The 27,619-nt window shown below is 42.8% G+C and overlaps 1 protein-coding gene across 8 annotated transcripts in view; it reads right to left on the bottom strand.

The window, feature by feature from the left end:
- LOC135259931 (Kv channel-interacting protein 4) overlaps positions 1 to 27,619 on the bottom strand; it is a 162,006-nt gene that overhangs the window by 12,732 nt on the left and 121,655 nt on the right. For all 8 annotated transcript variants that reach the window (XM_064344879.1, XM_064344878.1, XM_064344880.1 and 5 more), the window contains one exon: positions 5,993 to 6,117. In XM_064344879.1, the coding sequence (XP_064200949.1) occupies positions 5,993 to 6,117 (125 nt within the window). The remainder of the gene's footprint in view (positions 1 to 5,992; positions 6,118 to 27,619) is intronic.

Raw genomic sequence — 27,619 nt, 5'->3', positions numbered from 1 at the left:
AAAACAGCCGTAATCCCAAGAACCCAGACTAAAGAGATAGCTGCTGTAAGACAGCGTTAATGTGTACAGTATATTGTCAGTTGTAAGTAAATGAATTGTGCTATAGCAGTTCTCCCCATAGCGTCATTACTGCTAAGCAGACTGTAATTAGCATACGCCGCTATTTTTTTCAGAAAGATTCCTTATGAAGAGAACCCTCAGGAAAGGTAATGAATATCAAGCAGTGTCTTCCACAATAGGAACCTGCAGCAAATGAGTCTGATGACCATTCTGTGTCTTGTAATACAAAACCATATTTGATCGTAGACTTCCGTGGTAGAAAATTGATTTTCCCCAGAATATAATTTCTCACTACATGTACCATACATGCCACTCATGCTGAAGAGTTAATGGATAATTCCACATATTAATAGAATAAGCAATTAGTCGGAACGTCTTTGAAATGACTACAGCTATCAAATCATTATTATATCTGCATGGTCATTGTTTTGAATGAGATTAATTGAATCCTTTTTAATTTTCCATTGTTCCTTCTTGAAATGACACCGTTTCCTTTTTATACAGTACCAAGCTTGTCATTTCCATGGAGTAGTGTTTTCATCAGCTTAAGAACCGTGGAAACTAAGATAAATATTTCACTTCTAAAGAACACTGGATACTAAGAAACATCTTCGATTTCTATTGAAGTGAGAAACCGATTCCTAATCAAAACACTGAAACAAAAGGATATGGCCAGAAACAGACCGCTTCTTCTCCCCCCGGAAACAAATACCAAAAAGAGGGAAGTGCAAACGTATACCCCGTTTATAACGGCGTGTGATATTACCCAAAACCCGCATTCGAGGGAGTGGAGGTTAAAGCGGTGGAGCAGCACCACTTCTCCAGAAGCGCAGTAGTACGTCCCGTACACAAATAGAACCATCTGGAAGCATCAAGTAGCCGCGAATGGAGTAGATCACGGGCCTGGCGGCAATTGAACGGGCGCGTAGTGTGTTTGTGTTACGTTCTGAGGGCCGTGGGGACGCATTGGACAGCCCCCCCCTTATTAGGAAATGGCGATAGTCGGGAGGCCTGCGCAGAGACAGAAGCACAGAACAGGCCCACGCAGATCCAGCCAGGGGTCCGTTTCAGGAATGTGTTCACGGAAAACAGGGTGTTGCTGAGTTTGGCGGGTTGCACGAGTCGAAAAATAAAAAAAATAAATAAAAGGAAATAGTAGACCCCTTCTGTTCCCAGAAGGGGGAAATGAAAGGGACAGAGCCAAAAGAGGTGTAAAAATGAACGAAACAGGAAAAGCTGTTTGGTATCTTAACCGGAGGAGACACCCGACTGTGCACACTAGAACAGTGCCTTAACAGATACCAGACCAGGCATTCGTGTACAATCAGCAGGAAACAACATGAGGGGTTGGGGGGGAGGGCGACATTCTCATCGCTCACCAGCGACTCCGGCTGGTCAGTTAGGTGCCCATAGCCTGCCTACACAGGCTGCTCAAAGAGGAAACATCTTCCCCCGCCTCAGTGCGCAGGCTCAACATGCATTGCGGTTTGGAGGGAAGCATTGGATTGCCATTGCATGTTTCGGAGGACAGCGTGTACTTTTCCTGCACTCCCCCAAAATGAACAGTTGGGGTTGCAGCAATGAGCGCAGCTGGTCAGTATGACCGGCCATTCCAAAACTGGGAGAAAAACACAATCAGTCAAATAACGCCTGACTGGTACAATTAGCCAAATATCCAAACAGGTGGAGAACTGGGAATATTCCACTATTTTTCCATTACGATTCTGGCATTCTGTCGCACTTCCAAAGCCATTATTCCGGTCACGCCACAGTCAAAACGCATTTGTCTCGAGCAATAAGACAGCAAGTTCGCATATGAATCATTATCGAGTTGATAAGTGCCGTGATGAGAAGCAATAGGCAAAACAGTTCGAATTCCGCGTCCAACCGCAAGCGGTTCGCCAATAAACGTAAATAGCTCCCGAATTTCAGCTCGTCGCGTGGTGTGGCGTGACGATCGGAGTGCAATGTTCCCCAGGACACAGTACAGTCATTTTTTTTTGGGTATTTTGTGGGGTTTTTTTTTTTTTTTTCCTCTCTCGTTTCCTTGGAGGCCCCTCCAGGTAATATCCCATGAACCTGCTCCAGCGTTAATGACATAAAAGCGCTTGTGGCGTTAAATGAAAATGATAGGGTGCTGCGGCCGTCACCACGCACGAAAGGTATGGCGGTTGCCATGGGAATCCTGCTGCTCTGAATGATTTGTGGCCGTAGTGCTTTGAGGAAAAAGTTTTCCAGGTGGACCTTCAGGGGGGGCTTACTTTATTCTGCCCCCCCAGCCTGGAGCTCTGATGGCGGGCAAACTGACGGTGTTTACGACGTCAACGAGACCACACTACCCCCCCAAAGCACTGCCATTTAGGGCCTGCTTGTATATTATTAACAACCCTTTTGAAGAGTACGTTTTTTAGAACAATTTTTCAAAGTTTCAAAAGTCCGTGTTCTAGAACTCCACTGCTTTCAATTACCAGCAGTGATTGTAACATCCTGGATTAGAATGTTCAGTTAAGAACACTCAAATCACATATTAGCAGTCTTACACCTTAAAGGGTTAATAATGACATACAATAAAGATATGTGTCAACACAAAAAAATTACATCCCCCTAGTTCTGCTTTATATTCAGGGAGCTCGTTTCAACCCAATTCCTAAGATTACATGAGGTTTTCTGAGGTTTTGTTGCAGATTTCATACTGTGCGTATGATGAGACCATAGCACTACCCGGCTCATCCTCCTCACTGCAGTCAAAACACTTGAAACTGCAAAATTAAAACTGGTAGCTGTCTGACAAGGCAGATTTTCATAAGGAGGGGGGGTGTACATCAGTGAGACTCTGCAGTTCAGCAGAGCTACAGCTAATTAAAAAGACCGTTTTTGTGTTTTTCTTGTTACCTCTTGTACACCATGCTCTTGCCAGCAGGCAATAATTACCCTCTTAAAAAGTGTGCACATGCATTAAGACTCCGTTCATTTCACTCACACACAATGACGATAATTTGACCGCCCGGGAGATAAACAAGATAAATGTTTAGACTGACTTTTCTTATTCTTAAATCCTGCTTTTTCCTTATTCTATTTTACTACTGCATTGAACCAACGTACATTTTTATGGGGAAGAGGGGTGGGTACTTAAATCCTTTATAATGACATAACCCTGTTTTTATTCTGTGTTAACTTAGTGTTTACTTGTAGTGTATGAAAGGCACAACATAATTATTCTTATGATTCACATCTGAAAACACTGCAGACCTGAGGAATGGAGGCACCTTGAAATCAAAATTATTGTCTGCATTATTCCTGGTATATCATCATCATGCATTCATTGGACAACTGGCAAAATTGGATTGATGTAGACGCTGCCATTAATAAATACATAAATATTTTAGTATGATAGTGTGGACGAGTAATGGATGTGTCAGGCAGGGCGTTCATATTTGCTTAACATCCATATCCAGAATAAAATGACAAACAAAAAAAAGGATGTGCTTCAACCAAATTCATCTGCAATCCTCAACTGAGAAAGAAAGAAAAGATAAAGGAAATACTTCCCTTCCCAGTGTTCTTGCAGTATTTGCATTTAGATTAAGGAATTTAGCAGATGCTTTTATCCGAAGTGTCCTGCACGAGTGCAAAATGTTTAGGCAACAAAAGACCTGGTGCTAAGTCAGTAGAGACACAACCCATGGTAGTGTTAACCCTGTTAACACTATTTGGAGTAAATACATTAAAATGCAGCATTAAGTGCCATAGTAGCTGCAAGGGGAAGGACTGAAAATGGCGTAGTTCAAAAAGCAACTGGGTTTGAGTACTGTTTTCAGTGTAGCACAGGTGGGGCTCAGAAGGCCATGAGAAAGGATCAGAGTTCAGCACCAGGTCAGCCGAGATGCAGTTCTGTTCTCCGCCTCGAACAGACTCGTCCCCGGCTAATACCTCTCTAGACAAGGCAATTCTGAAAAAGGAACCCCCCCTGAAGTGCTGTTTCTCCTCAGTGCGCAGTTTGTGATGTCTGACAGACGGTCTCTCTGCGTAATCCCACCACCATTCTGCCCCCTTGCAGGGCGGCCATTTTAGAACGTGTCCTCAGGACTGCTAGCCTCGGGGCTGCTAGCCCTGACATGAGACTGTTTTAATTTCCTCTTGCTTTTAACAGTACCGCAGTTTAGAAGTTCTACTTCTAGCCCAATCTCAGCCGAGCTAGTCTTGCCGGTCCCGTTTTTGTCTACGACGGAACGTAAAAACGCTTTCGGATTCACATTTTTTTTCTCTCTCTTTTTGCTCATTTTTACGTTATTCGTCTTCATCGAGCAAATGTGGAACTTTAGACAGGGAGTGAATGTTCACATGCTGTTCACACTCCGGAAGACTACTTTCTCAGATGACTGAAGTTGACCGTTTCCCTCTTTTGTTCTGGCCAATCACAGCATCTCTCACTGAAATGAAGGAAAGAGTAGCACAAAAGACGGCAGTTCGAACGGCAAGTGAAACTGCCATGAACGGAGGCGAAGGGCCAGCATGTAAATTGAAAGGGACGGCAGCACACCGTGAAATTACAAGGAAATAAATGCCTTTTAATTCAGCATCAAGAAGTAATCTTGCGTGGCATCATAATAAGCGCAGCTACGCGGACAATGCGTTCACCACCGAGAGAGCAGGGGTTTCGCCACTGGAAATGGTTTATTAAAATTTTGCATCTCCATAAATTACGCAGCCATGTTGAGAAGAACTATTTGCAGGTCGGGGGGAAAAGGGGGCCATAATCAAGAAGCGGTTTAAAAGCACTTGTGTGTGAAATTTCAAGGGCAATCAGTTTACGAGTGCGCCATGAGCACGCGGAGAATAAAGGCACAAACTATTAGCATCGCCACACGGCGGCCATTTAACACCTGAAGACCTCAAAACCTGCCACCATGATCACGGCTGTCAAAGCCAGTGCTGGGAATTAAGCCTCATTTTTATTCGCTACGTGACATCATGAGCCTCTCAGCCTGTGTTTAATTTCACAGCCTTCTCTCCACACCTCCCTGATCACTGATCTGACCTGGAACTAAAGCACAGAGCGCACAGCCTGTGAAACTCGCTGTGCCCTGCCTGCGCACATCTTTTCAGGCCGAGACACCAAAGGACGAAGAGCTAACGCTAAGCGATCAGCGAGGCTAGGCTGGACCCTTCGTCGGATACTTTGAGAAGGTTAAATTGCTTCGCCACTTCAGCGTCGATGTAGTCGAGGCCTCTCTCAAGCGCTGTTGCCAGTGAGGCATTCTGAAGGCTCCTCAGCAGTAACACAGAAAGGAAAAACGGACAGTACGACAGACCCGCAGTCGTAAAAGACCGCACGGACCATCTCTCAAGGCATCGTCCGTTTGAAGAAAGAACGAGGGGCTGTTTGCGAAAAAGACTTTTTGAATGTGGCCCTAGCTCGAGGAGAGACTTGAAATGAAAGCTAAAATGAAGGGATATAACTTTTAACGATGGAGCCCAAAAGCATACAAGGCCGCAAGCAACCTGGAGGGGGGGCTGCTAATGAAATCCAGTCTCCATTATGTGACACCCATGGAAGTACGCTAATGAATGATATTCCTGAGAATCTCGGGGTCCCTGCATAAAGCCCAGGGCTCCTTCCCCTGAGGGTAAGGTCTTTTTCCACATCCTCCTATTCGTACAGAATGTGTACAGTGAACTCGGATCACAAACGCAACCGGGCATTCCTAATTGGCAGAAAACACAGTCAAATTGGGGAAAAAGCATCGGAAGCAAAATGTGATTTTTTTTTAAAAGTAAGTGATCAGGGAAATGTGTAGAAAACTGGTTGCGTGGAACAGCAACGATTTATGAAGTCTCTGGACGGAACCAGCGTAGGAGAGCTGACGTAGCGTGGCGGTTTGTCGAGCGCGCGCGGGGGGAGGGGGGGGGGGTGAGACGGGGACTTGCTTACGTTTTTGAAGCCTCTGTAGAGGATCTGCAGCTCCTTCCTGGAGAACCTGGTCTGGGCCTCCAGCTGCTCCAGGGCCTCTGGACGGTGGCGGACCGTGGACAGCTCCAGCTCATCCTCCACGCTGTCTGGAACAGAGACAGGGTGGCGTCAGACGGGCCGGTACCGGGGCCCGCACCGCACCGCTCCGAACGGTCCCAAACATCTGCCGGGGACCGCCACCGCACCCTGCCTGCTACCTGCCTCTAATCTACTGAGGTCCCCGTAAAAACCGCACGCCATTTGGGCTGTCCCACGCGGGGATACACTAAAGGCCTCGCCAGCTGTGCATGCTGGAAGAAAAGTAAACACATTGCATGAGACAGAAATCTGAAAAGGTACACACACACACACACACACACACACACACACACACACACACACACACACACACACACACACACACACACACACACACACACACACACACACACACACACTCTCCGCTAAATCAACTCCAAAAGGAATTTATGTGCACCAAATAGGGACCAAACATAATATATTGGAGTTGAATGCATACCAATTATACAGCAGCGAAAGTAAATCCTAGCCGGATATCTCAAACTCCAGTCTCGGAGGGCTGTGGCGGTCTGTAGATTTTTAGTGGCTTCTTCCTTTCAAGCATCTGCCAATTTTCTCGAAAAACAGTGTGCAGACTCATTACACAGGCTATGACATGTTAAGCAGGTAAGCGCTGCAGTGCACTGAAAAGCAGCAAACATTGCGGCCCCCCCTGGACTGGAGCTGGACACCCCCACCCGCGCTACAGCGAGCAGGCGGGATTCAAGTTCAGGGCCTGAAAGACCAGACAGGTGTTTGTACAAAGACTGCTTCCATTTCTGTGTACCTAATGAAAGGCAATAAGACCAGGCAAAAAAACACTTCCCAAAAAATTTCACTAAAAAATAAAAAATAATTCATGGCATTCTGAGGAAGACCACCCTGCTGAAACGCGTCTGTGTTTCTGTTTGCCATTCCACCCTTCTAACAGATTTACAGATGAGCCAAACAAATGGACACTTGGAGATATATTCCAGAAGACTAACGTTCATTAGACATACTGGCATCATTTCCTTTTCCTCAGAAAAAACCTGACATTTCAACACGTCTGAGAACCACGTCAGCTTCCTGTGGAAGTGATGTCACAGGGACACACGCAGAACCTCCCGGCCAACTGAACCCACTGGGCATAACCTTGAAAGCAAAAGCTTAACCTCTGGAGAAATGGGAAAATGCCTAAATGGCTGTGTAGTGATGACAATCTCTCCCTCTCAGCCAGCTAATCTGAGTTCTGAGACGGTCATTTCACTCTTGTGGTGCAGCCATTCCGCAACGAAATGCCTCGATGCTTCACTGATTTGTCTTTATTGCAGGCCGCACACAACCCCACAGGACCGTCCCGCACCATGACGACCAACGACCTTCCAACTGGCATCGCCCGGGGGTGTCGGTTACAACACCTGACGCAGGTACGCGACTATAAATACCCAGCCATTGTGCGAGCACTGATTAGTTCATTAGTCACAAATATGGAACGGCGTGCGATCCTGAACCAATTATCTCAGCAATGAGACACAAACAAAGAGTTCCGAACGCGGGGATTGGCCAAGCACCGTCACAGGGTCCGCTATTGTTGAGACTCCGAGTCGGCCATTGTTGCGGCTCGTGAGAGGGAGAGCGGGGCGCATTAATCAACTTCAGCTGGGGCAGATACCGCAGCATTAGCCTGCGTACGCTATGAAAATAGCACAAAGCACAACGGCATGCGATCGAGGAAACCAAACCGCTGACTCCCCGAACGGCGGGTCCGGACCCGCTGAGGGGGACTGTGGGAGGGGCCGAGGAGGGCCCCCAAAGAACAGAGGAGGGAAAAGTGCTGCATTTACAACACTGGCCCATTGACATTCAGCCCGTTCTCATTAAAACCCTTCACCCATTACAGCACAGGAACTACAGAACTTAACAGTGCAAATCCAGTTGTTTTTTTTCATGAAACTTAAAAGCACTTCAAATTCCATACTTGAACATGTCAGGCTAGATTTTAATAAGGGGTGGCCCAGAGGAAATGTACTGGATTTGCTGGATATGTGGGTTATGAAGTTTTGGGAGACACTGCTTTAACTGAGACCCACTGGCCCGGGTCCAGGCCACTGACTATGTGCGCTACAGCGTGGCGGTGGCCGTGGCGACGGCGGGAGCGGCGGGGACTGATTAATTAGGCGAGTAATGAGCGGGGTGTCAGAAGGATGGGAGCCGCAGAAAGCTGTAATTAACTCCTGACGGCGGGATGATGGATGTGCGGCGCGGGACCTTTCCGAACTTGGCGGAAAGGGAGCGCGGCGGGCCCGGGGACCCGAAAGGCCCGAGCAGGGAGGCTCAGCCGAAACACCCGTCTCCGCCCCGTCCCCGCCCCCCTCGTCCGCGGGCCGACCAGCTGGCCGACGGGGGACAGAAAACGACTTCCTTTGTGTCGTCCACGGAACACGGCCATTTTAAAAGCAGGAAGTGTACGCGATGTACCGACAAACAGCTGCCACAGCTCAATCACATATGGCTGCCGGGGGCCACCCAAAGGCATCAAAAACAGGGATTGACAAGAGCTTTGAAGTTCTGATATTAAATTGAAGCTGGAAGTGCGTAAAAGCTTTCTGGCTTTGTTGAGGGGGGAAGACTCATCTCTGCACTGATCCTCTCTCTGTTTGGTAAAGAAAGCCTGGATGTCCCCGCAGAAACCTTACAATCAACCGTAGCAGCGCTAATTCAGAGCGCTGCAGGTGTACGGGGTGTGGGAGTGAGCTTTAGACCTCAACAGCTCACATCAAAAAGCTCACCCCCCCACCCCCACCTCCACCTCCGCCCCCGTACTCGCCCCTCGCCCTCAGTGCATCGGAGAACAGACGGAAGGAGGAAGATGAAGGTGAGAGGGGCCGCCACTTGCTTTGGGTCTTGGTGGAGGTCTTTTTGGCGGTCCTGCAGGGAATCAGCTTCATGAGGCAGGCTCTAATGCGGCGCCTCCTCCTGCTCTGAGGGAAGACAACACCTAGAGGAGCGACCAGACCAGAGCGTGAGCGGCGGTTAACCGGGGGGGGGGACAGGGGGGGAACGAGCAGCAAGCAGGACCAAACCAGGGGGAGGGACCTCAGGCACAACAGCAGGAACTTCACTCAGGACAATATTCAGCCATTACAGTTACACGTACATATATATGAGACCTAATGCTCTTCAGCAGCTAGACATAGTATGAAGTGTGTGAATTTTCCTGTACGAGTCTCCCTGTAATACCCCACATAGACGCATATCTACATAGCTATATACACATATGTATATGTAAACACATACGAAGGACTGCAGTTTCAATAGCTGACCCGACATTAATGTTGAAGAGGAGGAAGTGCTTGAACTGAACTACATTTTCATTCTTTTCAGATTGGCACAAGGCCGCACGCGTTCCTGCACCTCCCAGCGAATCTTACGGAGCGGAAACGCGGCCTTCGGTGCGACCGTCTCTCATTACCACGCCATAAACCGCGCCGGCGGCGGAAAGGGACGGGCGCTGGCACCGAGCCCGCCGCTCGATTGGATCTTTTCACCCCCGTATTGGGCAGAGGGGCCAGGATCTCGGATAAGAGAAGGATCAAAGGGAGTCCGTTTAAGGGGCTTGCCTTTCAGTCTCCTTCACATTTTTAATAACCGACTGCCAGAGATTTGTTGGGGAAAAGCCGTTTACATCTATGACACACACGCGTGGAGAGAGGGGGGGGTGGGGGGGGGGGGGGAGTCTGAGCTCATCTGGGGCACAGAACTACACAGAGGGGCTCATTTATCAGCCTATCAATCCCAGAGTGAGCAGCATTTAAAAGCCACAATCTAAAGACAAAAAACACATTATCAGCATCTTTAATAATAAAGCTTGACTGAGTACCACACTTCACTTACGAGCGCCTAGAGAATTCTTACCTCCTTACCATAGCATAAGAGGCTAAATATGTTGTGATTGGGGAAGTGGTGTATTGGAGATAATATTGGCTATCGATGTGCAGACCAATGCTTTCATACACACTTCACAGTATTACAGCGTCTGGCTGAGGGGATGGACAGACATTATGACTTACTACTGTAAGCCTATAGCTGTCCTGATGAAATTACAGATGGGCTAAGGCCATTTACTATTACTGTTGCACGGAAATGCATTAGTTACACACACAGTATACGTATACAACACCAATTTCAGTCATTTCATACTTTTGCCTTCAGTGAAAAGAACAAAACTCGAGGTTGGATAAAGTTCGCCGGCAAATTTGACGAGGGAGGCACTGAAGAGCTCGATGGCAGCTCTTCAGCTCGATGAGTTCTTCTGAATTTCCAGACGTTACTTCAAATATCGAGCCGCGCGCTCGTGCATGTTTATGAGTTAAACAGCCTCTACCCTCCACCCGCTCATGCCAGGGATCGGTTACGAAACCGACGAGATACGGATAATGAGAAACATTTCAACAGATCATAAATGCCATGGGACACAATTCAACTTCCCAAGTGAAGCCGTTTCTATTGCTGAGTATTCTCTTTGTGAAAATATTGACAAAGCCACAAAAAATGCAGTGAAAATGACTGGTCCCCATCAGAGCTCGGTACAGAAAATCACACATAGATTGCCTGAGTCCCATAAAACAAAGGCATCGTTACAGACTGATTATAGATGCTGGCAGTAAAATACGACTTCATTATAAAAAAACTATTCTGCTCCCACGTTACAGTAAGTGGCCCTACTATCTGTGACTGGGGTGAATGACCACGGCAGAAAACATTTAAACTATAGCTGCAAATTGGATTTTCAGCTGTAATTAGAATGTAATTATAGCATATACACATTGACTGCACTGTACCAACAGCTGTTCACAATAATTACATTTAAATTACAGTGCAATTACACAGGTATTAATGTAAACTGGGAGTCAAATTTCTTATGATGGCAATATATTCATAAACACATTCTCCATTTTGCTATGACTGAATAACGAGCTGTGTGGAAGAGATACAGGTGAGATACAGCATTTCAGATTCCCTTCAAAATGCAAACACGAAGCTTGTGTTACAGGCTGAGAATCAATTCATTTTTACCGCAGTCACTATCAGGAATGCTCTTTAACATGACTTGAGGATTTTTCCCCTCGTGAACTGAATTTCATTTCATTTCCTGAACTGTCTGAGTTGAAGTCGAACCAAACCCAGCTCTGGGACCTGTATGACGAAGCAGGATTACAGAGTTAGCTAAGAGCACCTTTTCAAACCCAGAACTCTCCCAGATATGGAACATGGACTGAAGTAGAAAGAGCAGTTCTGGGTTTTATTCGCGTAGTTGTCCAGGTAATTCAGTAATCTTGATTTGTGAAATACCACCCTGGTTTGTTGACTACCCCCCCCCCCCCCCAAAAAAACCCCACAAATGATACAACTAATGTGTGAATATAAGCCCCAGCAGGTCTGCACATTAGCAACACCCATCTAACAGCGAGACCAGCTCCTCACTTCCCACAGGGCGACACAGGTGACGATGACATCATTCGGCCGGCCGCCGCTGTGCTCAGATGCGCTTCCGCTCCCCGCCGCGTCGAGCTCCCCGCCCAGGCGCTCCCAGACGGTACGTCACGCGCGAGGCGCCCGGCAGTACGTGCGTGGAGCTGAGGCCGCCGCCGCCGAGCGCCGTAACTCACCCACCGGGGGGGGGGGGGCAAAGGCGCTCATGCTACAGCGACAGCGCAGCAGAACAGGGGGACCAGGACAGGATGGGGTGATGCTGTTGTACCCTCCAGCACGGTACTCAACCCTAATTACTGAAGCACATATCCGGCTGTGGAAACGGATTGCGTGTACAATAATGTAAGCTGTACGAAGTCGGTCTGGACACGAGAGACTTGAATGTCAAAATGTAAACATACGGTCACTAAACAGCCATACATCACAGGACAGCCTCCGTCACAGTGTCCCCATCTCAAACCCAAACAGACGGGCCAGGATCACGGTCCTCAGTCCCTCTCAGCCGTACAGTAAAGAGCACTCCGTCTCTCCGAGCATGCCAGAGAGGAGCCTTCCTGCTAACGGCACTTAAGCTGTTCATCATCAGTGAACGTTTAACCGGCAATTCACCACGGTTACTCCCCAAACCTAAAACATTTACGCTTAATTAACTGTCTAATTACTCGAGTAGCTTCCAATAGTTCAGGTCACAAACTCTTCTTATAAAGACTGAAGCTCATTATAACAATGTTGTGTGGTGTGTCCAGTATATCACCGATGCTTAGCACTTAGTGAATTTCAGCAAGAGTTGTCAAACGGTTTGAGTTCATGTAAACACACAGAACCTGAATGCTTCCCATAATGCACTGCTGCCAGCAAACGGGGCACGCTCGGTATAAACTGCGCGGCGAGACGCTTTTCAAGCGGTGCCAGAAGGTGCCGGCTGACCTACTGAACTTGGCAGCTGCATCGCCCTCCCCAGCGCTGATGTCATCTGTACCTGAGCCGGGCTAAGCTCACGGTCACACGCAGAGCTGGAGAAACGGCTGGAATCAGCGTCTCGGAAATACATTTTATTTCCCGTGTTGCGATTAATTATGACACTCGCCTCAGTAAAGCCATTTCGAGGCTTGTCATACAGAGTTTAAAAAATCCATTTAACAAGAAGATCTTCTGAGGGGCATGTTGATTGCTTCGGATATCAGTCAAAGGCTTATTGGCTGGATTCACCCGTTTCAACGGCATTATCCGTTTTCCCGCTCAAACAATTCAATACCATCTTTGAATAATTTAAATGCCACGCTGTTTTTTAAGATTGCTGTAGGCTGCTGCTCAGTTGAATACAAATTTGTGCTCTGCTTACCACAAGTTAAATTATTCATTGTTGTCATCAGGTTGGTGGGCTAGTAAAAGTTATGACAGAGGCACCGGATTCGTCAGAATACGTTTTCTGTTCGTCAGAAAACGTATAACTTAGACCACGGATATTCACCTGTCTGTCAAGACCAGTCATACCGCTGGTTCTCTTGTCTACCTGATGGTTCACTGGTTGAATTAATGTCACTGATCAGCCAGATGCTACTCACCTGGTGCCTCTGGTTTGAATGAGTACCTGATTAGAGGGAAAAAAACAAAGCCCAGCTACACGCCCGGCCTAGAGGGCCAGATTTCAATATCCCTGCCTCACACCAGCAGTTTTTTGCTTCGAGCTGATATTGTAATAGAACCATCGAGGAGGACATGTCGTACATCTGCACTCTGGGCTGCTTGAAGACAGACACAGATCTCAGAACAAAAAGGGGCAGACTGACTTTCAAACAAAACACGTCCGTTACTCAAGTGCTTGCTGTACGGCAGGACGAGCAAGATACACAAATTAGGCTTCCTTTTTCAAACTTTCGTTGATAAATCGGTTGAGAAAATAAATTGTACTGCTCAGCACCATGGCTCCTCAACATGACTAATAATTGTAATACCTTTGAATTCTGCATGTTTGATACAGTATACTGAAATGGTTATTTTCAGGGGAACAATCAGCTTTTGTGCAATTCACCAATCTAGCATGTTTACACTTTTTCTACCATAATTTGAATGGTTTTAGGAAAGGCTCATCGTAATAAAACACAGACATTGACTATAAAAGTTTTACCAATAATATAACAAACAGCTTACAGTAGCCTAATGCGTATTCCTGCTATTAAACTACTACATTTGTCCGGAGTCAGGCAATCAATGCGTCAGAGAAGTGCAGCCCACGCAGGCAGGCTGCAGTCCCACCACTGACCAGAGGGGGTGCAATGGAACAGAAAACCCTGCCTTAGTCTTGCTTACACGTCTCCACGTCTGGTACGGTTGACGTATCGGATGTACAGGAGTCTGATTTATGTGGTCATCTGTTCACAATTTATGACGTGCGGCCTATCAGATTCCGTGCATTTACGCCGAGATCACATTTCTTTGTTACGCACAGTGTTACATCTGACCTGATGACCAACTCTGCAAATGACTGTCCTGCGATGCCCGCACCCTCATTATGGGATAATGGTTATCGGTACAATGTTGATGTTGGCAAAAACCCACCCAAACCACCTCCAGATGTGATTCACATTATATATGTACAAATCTGATTCACTCCAGGTCTCAGGAGTTCAGACCACAATGAAATGCTACAGCTATTGGATATGTAGAAAATAAAGGATACAAATGACAAAGATGAATGCAAATGGGGTCCATGTGGTCTAGCAGGGCAGGATACTCAGCAGCCCGTGCGTCATCACATTAACATCCATTTATGAAACATTCAATGACTCATTTGCTATATTTAATACACATTTCATCAATTTATTCGGCCATTTAGTCCTTTCGTTAAATCACAGCCGTAAGAACACGCGCGCGTGGAGACGGAAGGTGGCGTAAACTGAAGGGATCGCGGTTCCAGGCGGCTCAGGGCGGCTAGCGCATCGCAGAGGCTCCGCGTGCGTCTCTGGCCCTCCTGCCGTCACTCAACACCCGAGCCAATCTCTGGGATCGACCGGCTCTCGCGTTTCAGCGCTCGAACACGGCTTTAGTAAACAGAGGCCGGCCCCTCAACAATAGGGTGGAATAAGATACTATAATTACAGCCTCCGACCACGCAGCATGTGGCCTCAGTAACATCGGCCGATTTCTCGAAAAACGATAATCAGTTACCGTGGAGGAAAATGTGACACTCCAGGCAAAGTTAATAGCGGACAAGCACTCACCTCTGGTGGCAAAACGCATCTCATCTTACTAAACCTGGTCATGAAGGCAGTGGGATCAAACTGTCACCATCATTATGTGGCATTGGTAATGAACCACATGGCCAGGTTCTGAAAGCCGTCAGACAACTAGTCAAACCCCGTTACTTTCAGGGAAAAGCCTCATTGTGTCCATTTACTGTATATAGGAGACTTGCTGGAATTACAAAACATTCACAATTACATAATTAGATCATTTGCGGTTAGGATTTCTGTGTAGCACTAAGTCACAGGAGAAGAAAGGTCAAGGGCACACCTGGAGAATGCATGGTGAGGAGAACAGGTCATTCAGCCAATCTACCTTCGTAATTTACCTAGAGTCAAGAGTTTCAGTCCACATCAAGGCTGGGCATGAACACCGGGGGTCTCTGTCTCTATTCCAGTAAGCACGTGTAATTCTGTATAGTTAGTATGCCTCAGGCTGCGTGTATATTATTTTAGCTCACCTGTTGTTTACAGAGCCCTTTGCCTTTACCGCCAATGTTAAAAACACCATCATCCATAGTTCTTCCTGGCGCGGCGCCAGACTTTTCAGGACGAAATAAATACTAATAAAATTTCTACAAAGGGGTCCAGAACGAAAATTAAACGATTTGAAGAACCGGCCAAGGCCGTTCGGTCAAGAAGAACAAGATGTTTTACTGCAGTTGGCGCGGTGCCTGGAAAAAGCTTCGGACCGCACAGTTCCGTGCCGTATTCCCATAAAGCCCCTGCATTATAACACCTGCGCTCAATACGAGATTTACGATGAAACCAAGCGACAGTCTGTAGCCACGTTACTCAAATCACGGCCCTTCGAGGGCCAAGAACTTCTGGTTTTCCACCCTCCCTCTACCTGGGGGGGTCAGGTGTGAATACAGTCTGGCCAATCAGTAGCGCTAATTGTTCAGTTAATTACCTGGGGGAAAAGAAAACCAGGACCGGATTTGGATTCGAGGTCCAGATTTGAGTGTCCATGGTCGACAGCTTCCTCACACTCTTTCACTTCCGTCATTACAAACTGCATGAATAACAAATGCTTTCTTCTTTTACCCACAATCCACTTCAAGGCAACAGCCAGTGTTGTGTAAAATTGCCGGCAGTGGTACACACTGTTACTACAGACAGAAAGCATTAATCTGATGCCTGAGTCTTCAAAGGGATTGACAATGTGCACGAATTAATCCAATAATGACACGCACACACGCAAAAAAAATCTATTTCACTCAGATTTACTAACATAGAAGGGAATAATAAATGACAGAAATTCCATTAATGTAACATTTCAGAAACCTATCCAATAACTTACTTCATTGTTAAAATAGATTATATATCATTGGTTTGAAAATGGAATTGCATTAACTAGGCTAGAATAAAAATATATTTCAAAAGCTCAATGTTTTGCAGCCCATGAACATAACTGCAGCCAATATGAGAAGGAAAAAAATGCAGCAATTAGTTTGTTTAAACCATCTTTCCGCTTGACCAAAGATTTGAAGAGCAAATATTTTGCTAAGCTAAGTTTACAAGTCAGCATTGCTAATTTCAGGTGGAATCTGATATACCCTTTAACTTGCAACAGAAAATTTCCAGCTAGCACAAGCACTGCTTTCAGCACCCGAGTTCAATAAAGTGGAGTGTGCCAATGAGAGAGCGAACATCATCCCCCCACCCCATCCCAGACCACAAGATTAATATCTCCCCCCCCCCTTCTGACAAACACAGAGTGCTCTAAGCACGAGTACGAGGCTCCATCCATCCACACCCTGTTCCAGTCACAACACACCCCCATGGGCCCGGTTTTTCTCTCTCCTCCCGATCCCAGCCCCCGATAAAACACATTGTTCCGGCCTTAGTAATGGAATATGTGCTCCGCAGCTGCAACAAGATATATACAACCTACCGGGTTCCAGGTCCCGCTACTACTGCAAGGCATGCTCTGAAACCTAAGGGCTGGTTTACACCACAAGCACAGCTGTACTTCATGTTGCCTCTTCATGTTGCCACGGTGCATTATTCACCGTTTTTTTTTTTTTTACTTGTTCACCAACATTCAAACTTTTTTCAAGCTTATGTTCGCCGCTAACTTTCAGCAACAGTTAGAAAAGGCAACGGTAGTGAACAATGGACAAAAAAGGTAGAGCATTGAGACAGGTTAATAGTCCTGTAACTGTCATACTTGAGTGTGACAAGTAATCACAAGTAGTTCTTTAGAAAGCAAGATAGCTAATTCTCAGTTTGTGCAGGTTTTCAAGCAAGCCAAGTGCCTATCATAGTTCACTGTAACAGTGCAAAGCTAGCTACAGCAACTTTGTACATTAACAGCTAGCTAGCTAGTTTGTAGCTCACTGTCAAACTATGTTATCATTCCTATGTTATCACAACTTGTGTTATCATTGCTTGCCCTGCTAGCTAGCCATTGATAAACAATTTTTTGTGAACATACAGGTTGTTGAATGCAGCTCAGGGGTCACCTCTAATAAAGGCGTAACTTGCACTGGACAGTACACCAAACCCAGGCTTAATATGATTTGTGGTGAAAAGTCAGTGAAAATCCGGCTACATTTGGTTGAAAAACGAAGGTTTTCTAGACAACCAGGACTCAGCCAGGCTGCATCCAGGTAAAACCTGAGCTTTATTGCACTTATCCTAGTCTGTTTATGTTCAAACGTCTCTCAGTCTAGACTTCCACCCCTCTAGGCATCTAGATTCCGGATTTTGCTCACTGGGAGTGAACACTCCTCGCTTTACAAAGAGACACTTGCCATGAGACGAATCCATACATGTTAAGTCAGGCACAGCAGAGTTTTTCCTTTGACATTGACACCGACAGAGGAGGAATGCACTTTGTTGCTGCCTTCTCTGTCAATCAAAATGCAACTGATTTTTTAAGCATTCTTTTTCTTTTGAGAAGTGCAAGAGCACAACTAAGTCACAACAATTAGGCTACTTTCTGGGCACTTTCAGAGTTCACAAAGTTCAGTTTGTTTTTGTCCTTAACCCCCCCTCTCTCCAAAGAGTCTTAATTTGTGAGAATTCAAATCAATTTAAAAAACAAAAAAGCTATAAAAAATAGAAACAGACATTCCAAATGCAGAAGACAACAAAAGCCAGTTACCCTAAAAAAGGTTTTCTTTCAAATGCTTTCCATCTGCATGATTTTAATTGCCATTCTGTCAGTAATGTGCGCCAATATTCGTCAGAGCAGAACCGGCCTGGTGGGGAAACGGCATCTTCCTTTGGTGGTCTATAATCAGGTAATCCAGCAAAATCAACTGAAGTATGACAATCCTTTTTGATATAGCGCGTATATATTGATATATGTGCGTTTGGACAATTGGATGCCAACAGACAACGCTCGCACACAGTGAGAGAAGAGAGTAGTTTCTCAGATTACTCCTTTCCGTGTTTGTGTCTGCACAATAATAGATGGGATTTTCAACCTCAATCTTGAATCACTAATGGAAAAAAAAAAACAAACTTGTTTAAGCAGAAATACTGTGGGGTGAGATGAGAGGAGACAAGACACATTTCGAATAGCCTCCATTTGGTTTCCATCTCGCGTGTAATGGGAGGAATATTACTGGCTGGCGGCTCCATATTTCTCGGCCATAATTTAATCATGATTTATGCTTTTGGATTGGAAATGAAAAAGGCCCAATTCATAGAAGAAGTCATGCTGGATAACCTCACTGGACCACAGCTATTGTGTGTAGGACTCTCTCTCCTTCACTCAGCTATTCCAAAGCATGTACTGTAACAAAGCATTCATCTCAAATATTTCCCCAAACTAACATAAGAAACTTAAAAATGAAGTGATTACAAACATTTGGTCTGCACAGAAAAAAATGTAAATGATTCTCCCTAATGCAACTGGAATAAAGCAACATTTAAGGTAATATAGACACAGGATGAATTAAATCAACAGTACCTTAACCTTCACTTGAAATTAAATGCACATTCATGGTTTTATTCACTAATACAGTTTGGTGAGTTCAATGAACTTGCATGTGTAACATTTTCCGACAGTAAGCCAAACACTAAGGAAGAATGTAGATTAATTCTCGGCCAAAGTGTCTAAACATTAGTGTTCAGCAGATCTACACGGTGTTAAAACCGTCTCAGATATTCTAAGTGCAAGTTATCTTCGAGCTGGACAATTCATATTGAGCCTTTTTTTTTTCTTTTTTTGCAACCTGCCAAAAGGACTGCATTTTTAGTTGTAGGCCACGTTGCCTAGAAACGGGTCTCGATTACCCTTGTGGTGTCCGCACGCCGTGTAAATGAGGACAGGCGGTAACCGAGCAAGCGGCACCATCGCACACAGGGCACGTCGTAACCTTTAAATAAGCCTTCACTGACATGCAGTATAAGTGGGCACAATACTTTATTACACAAGACTGGCCGATGCAGAGACTGATCAAAAGCGAAACACCGATATATTAAAGTAATTTAAGAAGATAATGAATTTTGTGATTAAACAAAAAACACAGTTGATTAACAAAGTCAAATGAATTAGTATTCCTTTTGTCATGCATACTTTTATAGCCCTTTTTAATGAAGTCATGTCTTCCCCCCGCAGACACAGAGGCTGACAGCTAGGCGCAAATTGAGAAAGAAAGTCTGTAGATGTCTTTAATCCTATGCCTCTAGATACAAACATTTCGGAAGATAACCTTTTCAGTAAATCTATAAAAAATATCCGATAGGCTTACATTTCATTGCCTGTAGGAAAGATGTGTTCTGGTTATTTTCTGTCTTGTGAAGATTAAGCACTTGCTGTTTACTTATAATTCACCGGTAATTAGACTGCCCTAAACATTGAATCATTGCATGTGATTGCAATAATATATTTATAACCATTACAGCTCTTAGAAGTTGCACATTGATGTGTGTTCAGGAGCACAATGAAAGTGTGCTTTCAAACAAATGACAAGTCCACTGTAACGGAGGCTTTCAGCACAAGTTTAAAATTGCACCCAAATAGTGGTTTCCCTGGATAATTGGATCACTCGCTAATGCCAAGCTCCTGCTGAAAACGCACACTGTGAGGGCATATTTTACATTGGGTCCAGCCTAACAAACAGCCGGACGGCTCAGACACAAACCGCAATAAATCTGATTGGTTGTCTTTGCAGATGGATTTCAGATGGCGATTGCTATCAAATAATGCCCTGTCTCTGGTTATTGCCCTCTGCGGAAGATCAGAGCGCAGAAGCGATATTCTGCCAGGATGCTTTATGGGATACGGCAGCCAAATGACATCCTGTTTAAAGAAAGCACAATCAAAAGTTTGGCCACAGTTTGGAAACTTGAGAAAGTGCGGTAATTACAGCTTAAATTGCACACCTATCACAGGAAGTGGATCAGTCAGGTTGTCTATTACTGCGCGGGTGAGAGACGCTAAGCAGATGAAATATTGCACTCATCGTAGAGCTTTAGGAAATCAATTAATGTTCAAAGTTTCCAAGAATGATCAAATAAATGTGGCTGCTTTGCATAGAGCAATTATTCACATAGGGAAACCATTCATCTTCCAAGGAAATTGGTTTAAGGGATTGCACACGACTGTAGATTCTTCCAGCAACAGGTGGTCTTACCAGGGAAAGTGATTTTTGGAGAAGAGTCGTGCCCACACATCTGAAGTGGCATTCCAGCCTCTTGCAAAGGGAAGCATTTTGTGAAATAATCTATTAGAGGGTCTGATTCTGCACTTGCATGCTGAAAACACTAGTGTGCCTAGCGAACCATATTAAAACAAGACCAGGGTAACACCTAGTATATGGCTGGACCTAACACACGTGATCCGGCCGACCAATGGTGTAACTTCATCACTCACTCAGTCAGTCACAAACATTTGCGTTTGTAGAGCTGGCCCCGCTGTTGCGGTCCAGCCAAAAACTGAATAAATTCTGTTAATGGTATAAATCCTGTTATTTTACCGGATAGCGACATTAAATAATGAGTTATCATTACTCTACACAACAGCTTTCTGAAAAAACTAGTGAAATACTAAAATTTTTTACATCTTACTGTAAAAAATGTTTTCAGTGTCCACTACATTATATTATATTCCCCCGTCCATTATTTTTATTGTTTACTAGAATGCTCCCATCCCTAAACGCTAGATTAGGATGCTTTATGCTATTTGGACTGTCTAGTCCCTACTGGATGCTGAACAACCTGTCTTTCAAAATAAAAAAAACTTTAAAATTCTTGCATTAATTAGGCGAACAACAACACCAGTGGAGTCGGTGGCGCTGAGTCCAGGCCTTTACAAACGGCCCGAATAACAGCAGCTGCTGCAGCATGGCTCTCCCCGTCCCTGGAAATCCCCCACGGAGACGAAGAATGAGCCGAAATGGACCTTATGGCACCATCTGAGCAAGCACACGCCAGCCCGGCAGACAGGACGGCAACAGGAGTTTGGGAAGTTTTCTTCGGCGTTTTGAAAAATGCCAGGCAGTCGGGCGCAATTATTTCTGGTCTTTTTGTCTTTATTTCGGTCTGGTCTGTTTAGGTTTTTGTTTGTTTTTGTCACTCCTTTAAAAAATTTTTTTTTTTTTAAAGACAGAAGATGGCTATATCATTATTAATAACCAAGAAAAGTGAAGGAACATTTGGAAAGTAAACTTTGTCGGAATTCTTCAAACAAGATTGGGGTTGGGGTGGGGGTGGGGGGTGAGTGCCACCTACAGTACACTAAGCATAAAACATAAAACCTCATTATAAATGCAAAAATTTACCTCACCTCACATGCTACACTACAGTACCACTCATAATCACTTCAGGGACAGCACAGCTGAAGAAAGCCTTTATTCATCATCTAGCCACTGCTGCCTTATTTTCAGACTCACACTGCAGCACTGGCCCCTTGAGGCCGGCTGACCCTGCTGGCGGGACTGGAATGATGTCAGTCATGGATGCAAACTGAACTAAATCATCACGTAGCTATGCGGCTACTAGCTAGGCAACTTATTTACTTGCAACTGCTTCACTGACAAACGTCATGGGTGAAATGTGGTGTAGAAAAAACCATATTCAATTAAAAATAAAGTTTGGCTGTGCAGTATCGGTAACTTTCTTGCTTTTTTTTTTAGCTTTATTACAGCAGCCAGCCAGCGGCAACTCTACCGCTACCAAGCCAGCAACACTACATCAAACTCAATCATTTTTGCCAATCAGATCATGCTTGCTCCCAGCAATAAATAATAACTATGGCTATGTTCATTGTTTACATTCATTATGATGATGTTATGTCTTTTTTTCCCCACTTATGAATGCAACAAGATGTGCAACACTCTCCCTACTTCAGTGCACAATATGACCTTACTGGAACTTACATACTGCACCTTTAAGAGGATTTGCTGCGTTTTATTTAGAAGCAAACGCAACTCTTAGCCATGCAAAGTCACTTTTGAAAACACATGATTACTCAAAAAAACATATGATTATTTAAAATTGTGGAAAAACTAAGTCAAGACTGTGAATTCCATAGTACAAATGCTAAAAAATATATTTGAGGCCTTAAAAAAAATATGTATATATTCCATATCTTGTTATGGTCATAGGTACCTATACTAGTATATACAAAATTTTTGACTCGTCCAAAATCAAAAAAGAACCAATGTCCTAACCTTTCTTTAACCTGCTGAACACAGCCGTAAACTTGCCTCGACCCTCAGACTTATCGTTTTCATAACCCTAACCCTAAGTTGAGCCCTAAAACGTAATTGAAGCCGGAGGAACTTTTGAAAACATGTGATTACTCATTTAAAATTGTGGAAAAACTAAGTCAAGACTGTGAATTCCATAGTACAAATGCTAAAAAATATATTTGAGGCCTTAAAAAAAAAAAGTATAATTCCATATCTTGTTATGGTCATAGGTACCTATACTAGTATATACAAAATTTTTGACTCGTCCAAAATCAAAAAAGAACCAATGTCCTAACCTTTCTTTAACCTGCTGAACACAGCCGTAAACTTGCCTCGACCCTCAGACTTATCGTTTTCATAACCCTAACCCTAAGTTGAGCCCTAAAACATAATTGAAGCCATAGGAACTTTTGAAAACATGTGATTACTCATTTAAAATTGTGGAAAAACTAAGTCAAGACTGTGAATTCCATAGTACAAATGCTAAAAAATATATTTGAGGCCTTAAAAAAAATGTATATATTCCATATCTTGTTATGGTCATAGGTACCTATACTAGTATATACAAAATTTTTGACTCGTCCAAAATCAAAAAAGAACCAATGTCCTAACCTTTCTTTAACCTGCTGAACACAGCCGTAAACTTGCCTCGACCCTCAGACTTATCGTTTTCATAACCCTAACCCTAAGTTGAGCCCTAAAACATAATTGAAGCCATAGGAACTTTTGAAAACATGTGATTACTCATTTAAAATTGTGGAAAAACTAAGTCAAGACTGTGAATTCCATAGTACAAATGCTAAAAAATATATTTGAGGCCTTAAAAAAAAAGAATGTATATATTCCATCTTGTTATGGTCATAGGTACCTATACTAGTATATACAAAATTTTTGACTCGTCCAAAATCAAAAAAGAACCAATGTCCTAACCTTTCTTTAACCTGCTGAACACAGCCGTAAACTTGCCTCGACCCTCAGACTTATCGTTTTCATAACCCTAACCCTAAGTTGAGCCCTAAACTAATGAAGCCGGAACTTTTGAAACATGTGATTACTCATTTAAAATTGTGGAAAAACTAAGTCAAGACTGTGAATTCCATAGTACAAATGCTAAAAAATATATTTGAGGCCTTAAAAAAAAAAAGTATATTCCATATCTTGTTATGGTCATAGTACCTATACTAGTATATACAAAATTTTTGACTCGTCCAAAATCAAAAAGAACAATGTCCTAACCTTTCTTTAACTGCGAACACAGCCGTAAACTTGCTCGACCCTCAGACTTATCGTTTCATAACCCTAACCCTAAGTTGAGCCTAAAACTAATTGAAGCCAGGAACTTTGAAACATGTGATTACTCATTTAAAATTGTGGAAAAACTAAGTCAGACTGTGAATTCCATAGTACAAATGCTAAAAAATATATTTGAGGCCTTAAAAAAAAATGTATAATTCCATATCTGTTATGGTCATAGGTACCTATACTAGTATATACAAAATTTTTGACTCGTCCAAAATCAAAAAAGAACCAATGTCCTAACCTTTCTTTAACCTGCTGAACACAGCCGTAAACTTGCCTCGACCCTCAGACTTATCGTTTCATAACCCTAACCTAAGTTGAGCCCTAAAACTAATTGAAGCCATAGGAACTTTTGAAAACATGTGATACTCATTTAAAATTGTGGAAAAACTAAGTCAAGACTGTGAATTCCATAGTACAAATGCTAAAAATATATTTGAGGCCTTAAAAAAAAGTATATATCCATATCTTGTTATGGTCATAGGTACCTATACTAGTATATACAAAATTTTGACTCGTCCAAAATCAAAAAGAACCAATGTCCTAACCTTTCTTTAACCTGCTGAACACAGCCGTAAACTTGCCTCGACCCTCAGACTTATCGTTTTCATAACCCTAACCCTAAGTTGAGCCCTAAAACTAATTGAAGCCATAGGAACTTTTGAAAACATGTGATTACTCATTTAAATTGTGGAAAAACTAAGTCAAGACTGTGAATTCCATAGTACAAATGCTAAAAATATTTTGAGGCCTTAAAAAAAAATGTATAATTCCATATCTTGTTATGGTCATAGGTACCTATACTAGTATATACAAAATTTTGACTCGTCCAAATCAAAAAAGAACCAATGTCCTAACCTTTCTTTAACTGCTGAACACAGCCGTAAACTTGCCTCGACCCTCAGACTTATCGTTTCTAACCCTAACCCTAAGTTGAGCCCTAAAACGTAATTGAAGCCATAGGAACTTTTGAAAACATGTGATTACTCATTTAAAATTGTGGAAAAACTAAGTCAAGACTGCGAATTCCATAGTACAAATGCTAAAAAATATATTTGAGGCCTTAAAAAAAAAGTATATATTCCATATCTTGTTATGGTCATAGGTACCTATACTAGTATATACAAAATTTTTGGCTCGTCCAAAATCAAAAAAGAACCAATGTCCTAACCTTTCTTTAACCTGCTGAACACAGCCGTAAACTTGCCTCGACCCTCAGACTTATCGTTTTCATAACCCTAACCCTAAGTTGAGCCCTAAAACAATATGAAGCCATAGGAACTTTTGAAAACATGTGATTACTCATTTAAAATTGTGGAAAAACTAAGTCAAGACTGTGAATTCCATAGTACAAATGCTAAAAAATATATTTGAGGCCTTAAAAAAAAATGTATATATTCCATATCTTGTTATGGTCATAGGTACCTATACTAGTATATACAAAATTTTTGACTCGTCCAAAATCAAAAAAGAACCAATGTCCTAACCTTTCTTTAACCTGCTGAACACAGCCGTAAACTTGCCTCGACCCTCAGACTTATCGTTTTCATAACCCTAACCCTAAGTTGAGCCCTAAAACGTAATTGAAGCCGGAGGAACTTTTGAAAACATGTGATTACTCATTTAAAATTGTGGAAAAACTAAGTCAAGACTGTGAATTCCATAGTACAAATGCTAAAAAATATATTTGAGGCCTTAAAAAAAAAAGTATAATTCCATATCTTGTTATGGTCATAGGTACCTATACTAGTATATACAAAATTTTTGACTCGTCCAAAATCAAAAAAGAACCAATGTCCTAACCTTTCTTTAACCTGCTGAACACAGCCGTAAACTTGCCTCGACCCTCAGACTTATCGTTTTCATAACCCTAACCCTAAGTTGAGCCCTAAAACATAATTGAAGCCATAGGAACTTTTGAAAACATGTGATTACTCATTTAAAATTGTGGAAAAACTAAGTCAAGACTGTGAATTCCATAGTACAAATGCTAAAAAATATATTTGAGGCCTTAAAAAAAAATGTATATATTCCATATCTTGTTATGGTCATAGGTACCTATACTAGTATATACAAAATTTTTGACTCGTCCAAAATCAAAAAAGAACCAATGTCCTAACCTTTCTTTAACCTGCTGAACACAGCCGTAAACTTGCCTCGACCCTCAGACTTATCGTTTTCATAACCCTAACCCTAAGTTGAGCCCTAAAACGTAATTGAAGCCATGGGAACTTTTGAAAACATGTGATTACTCATTTAAAATTGTGGAAAAACTAAGTCAAGACTGTGAATTCCATAGTACAAATGCTAAAAAATATATTTGAGGCCTTAAAAAAAAAAATGTTTTCCCTGAAAAAATATGTATATATTCCATATCTTGTTATGGTCATAGGTACCTATACTAGTATATACAAAATTTTTGACTCGTCCAAAATCAAAAAAGAACCAATGTCCTAACCTTTCTTTAACCTGCTGAACACAGCCGTAAACTTGCCTCGACCCTCAGACTTATCGTTTTCATAACCCTAACCCTAAGTTGAGCCCTAAAACATAATTGAAGCCATAGGAACTTTTGAAAACATGTGATTACTCATTTAAAATTGTGGAAAAACTAAGTCAAGACTGTGAATTCCATAGTACAAATGCTAAAAAATATATTTGAGGCCTTAAAAAAAAATGTATATATTCCATATCTTGTTATGGTCATAGGTACCTATACTAGTATATACAAAATTTATCACCATAAGACGAGTAATGTGCATTGTGTGGCTGAAAGCCACCTGTTTATGAAACAAACTCCAGACAGTGTGCTTTAAGTGCCAGTTCTTTAATCCAAACAACGTAGAGTTAGAAAAAATAAATACATTTTGTGCATGTTGGGGTTAGTTAATGGAGAATTAGAAATTTGATAGTTTTGGTCTATTTTTAGAATGTAATGCGGAACTTGACTTTTGTTTTGTTTGTTGGTCAGTTCTCGGGTTTATGAAAGATAATTATCATGTCTTCTAGTGACCAGTAGATTCCCAGTATTACATGCGTCATATAATGAAAACATTGAAGCAAAAAAAAAAAAAAAAATCAATTTAACGAAGCAGACTCAATTAAAACTCAGAATTTCCACTTGAATTTAAAGATTATTGCATCTGAAATTGCAAAAGGTTAATTGAATTGCACACACCACTGCAAGACTGATAGAGAGACTAATCCAACTAAAAGTCATCGCTTAAGAAAATGCTAATCTCAAAAAACACCTCTGAAAACGAGCATTTTGCCAGTTGCATGTCTTTGGGCAAAACGAAAAACAAAAAACATCATGTCAGCACTTCAAAAATGTCAGCTATTCATATATATAATTCATTATAATTGGTATTCTTTACGAATAATTATGAAAAAACATTTTTTGGGATTCTTGCTCACTTAGGCACCTAATTATACTTAAACTGGTGATCAAGCAGATTTTCATATCGTCTTGACAAAATAAACCACACAGAGAAGCTAGAAGCCTCAAGCTAAAATCATCAAAGAACGCAGTCTTGACTTAAGATTTAAGAGAGAAAATGCAAGGGGATATGAAGAGACTAAAAAAATCAGCTTAGACTCACATTCACAGTTTATCACATAATGGTAATTTGGATGCACACTGGCTGTCATTGGCTAAATTTGTTACAGTAGGAATAATGTAGAGAGATTATGACAGTGGTTTGAAATTCGATGTGTTAAAGAACCTTACAAAAAGTATTATATTCTGTTGTAAAATTGTGTGTGTGTGTGTGTGTGTGTGTAAAGGGGGGGGGGGGGGGTGTTGGAGTTTATTCACTCTGAATATTAAAATGAACAAACGAAAGCTAAGAAATATACAATAA

The sequence above is a fragment of the Anguilla rostrata genome, chromosome 7 (assembly GCF_018555375.3).
Source record: "Anguilla rostrata isolate EN2019 chromosome 7, ASM1855537v3, whole genome shotgun sequence".
In the NCBI taxonomy this organism is placed as follows: Eukaryota; Metazoa; Chordata; class Actinopteri; order Anguilliformes; family Anguillidae; genus Anguilla; species Anguilla rostrata.
The sequence above is the reverse complement of the archived record's forward strand: the minus strand, read 5'-3'. Positions and strand labels throughout refer to the sequence as shown.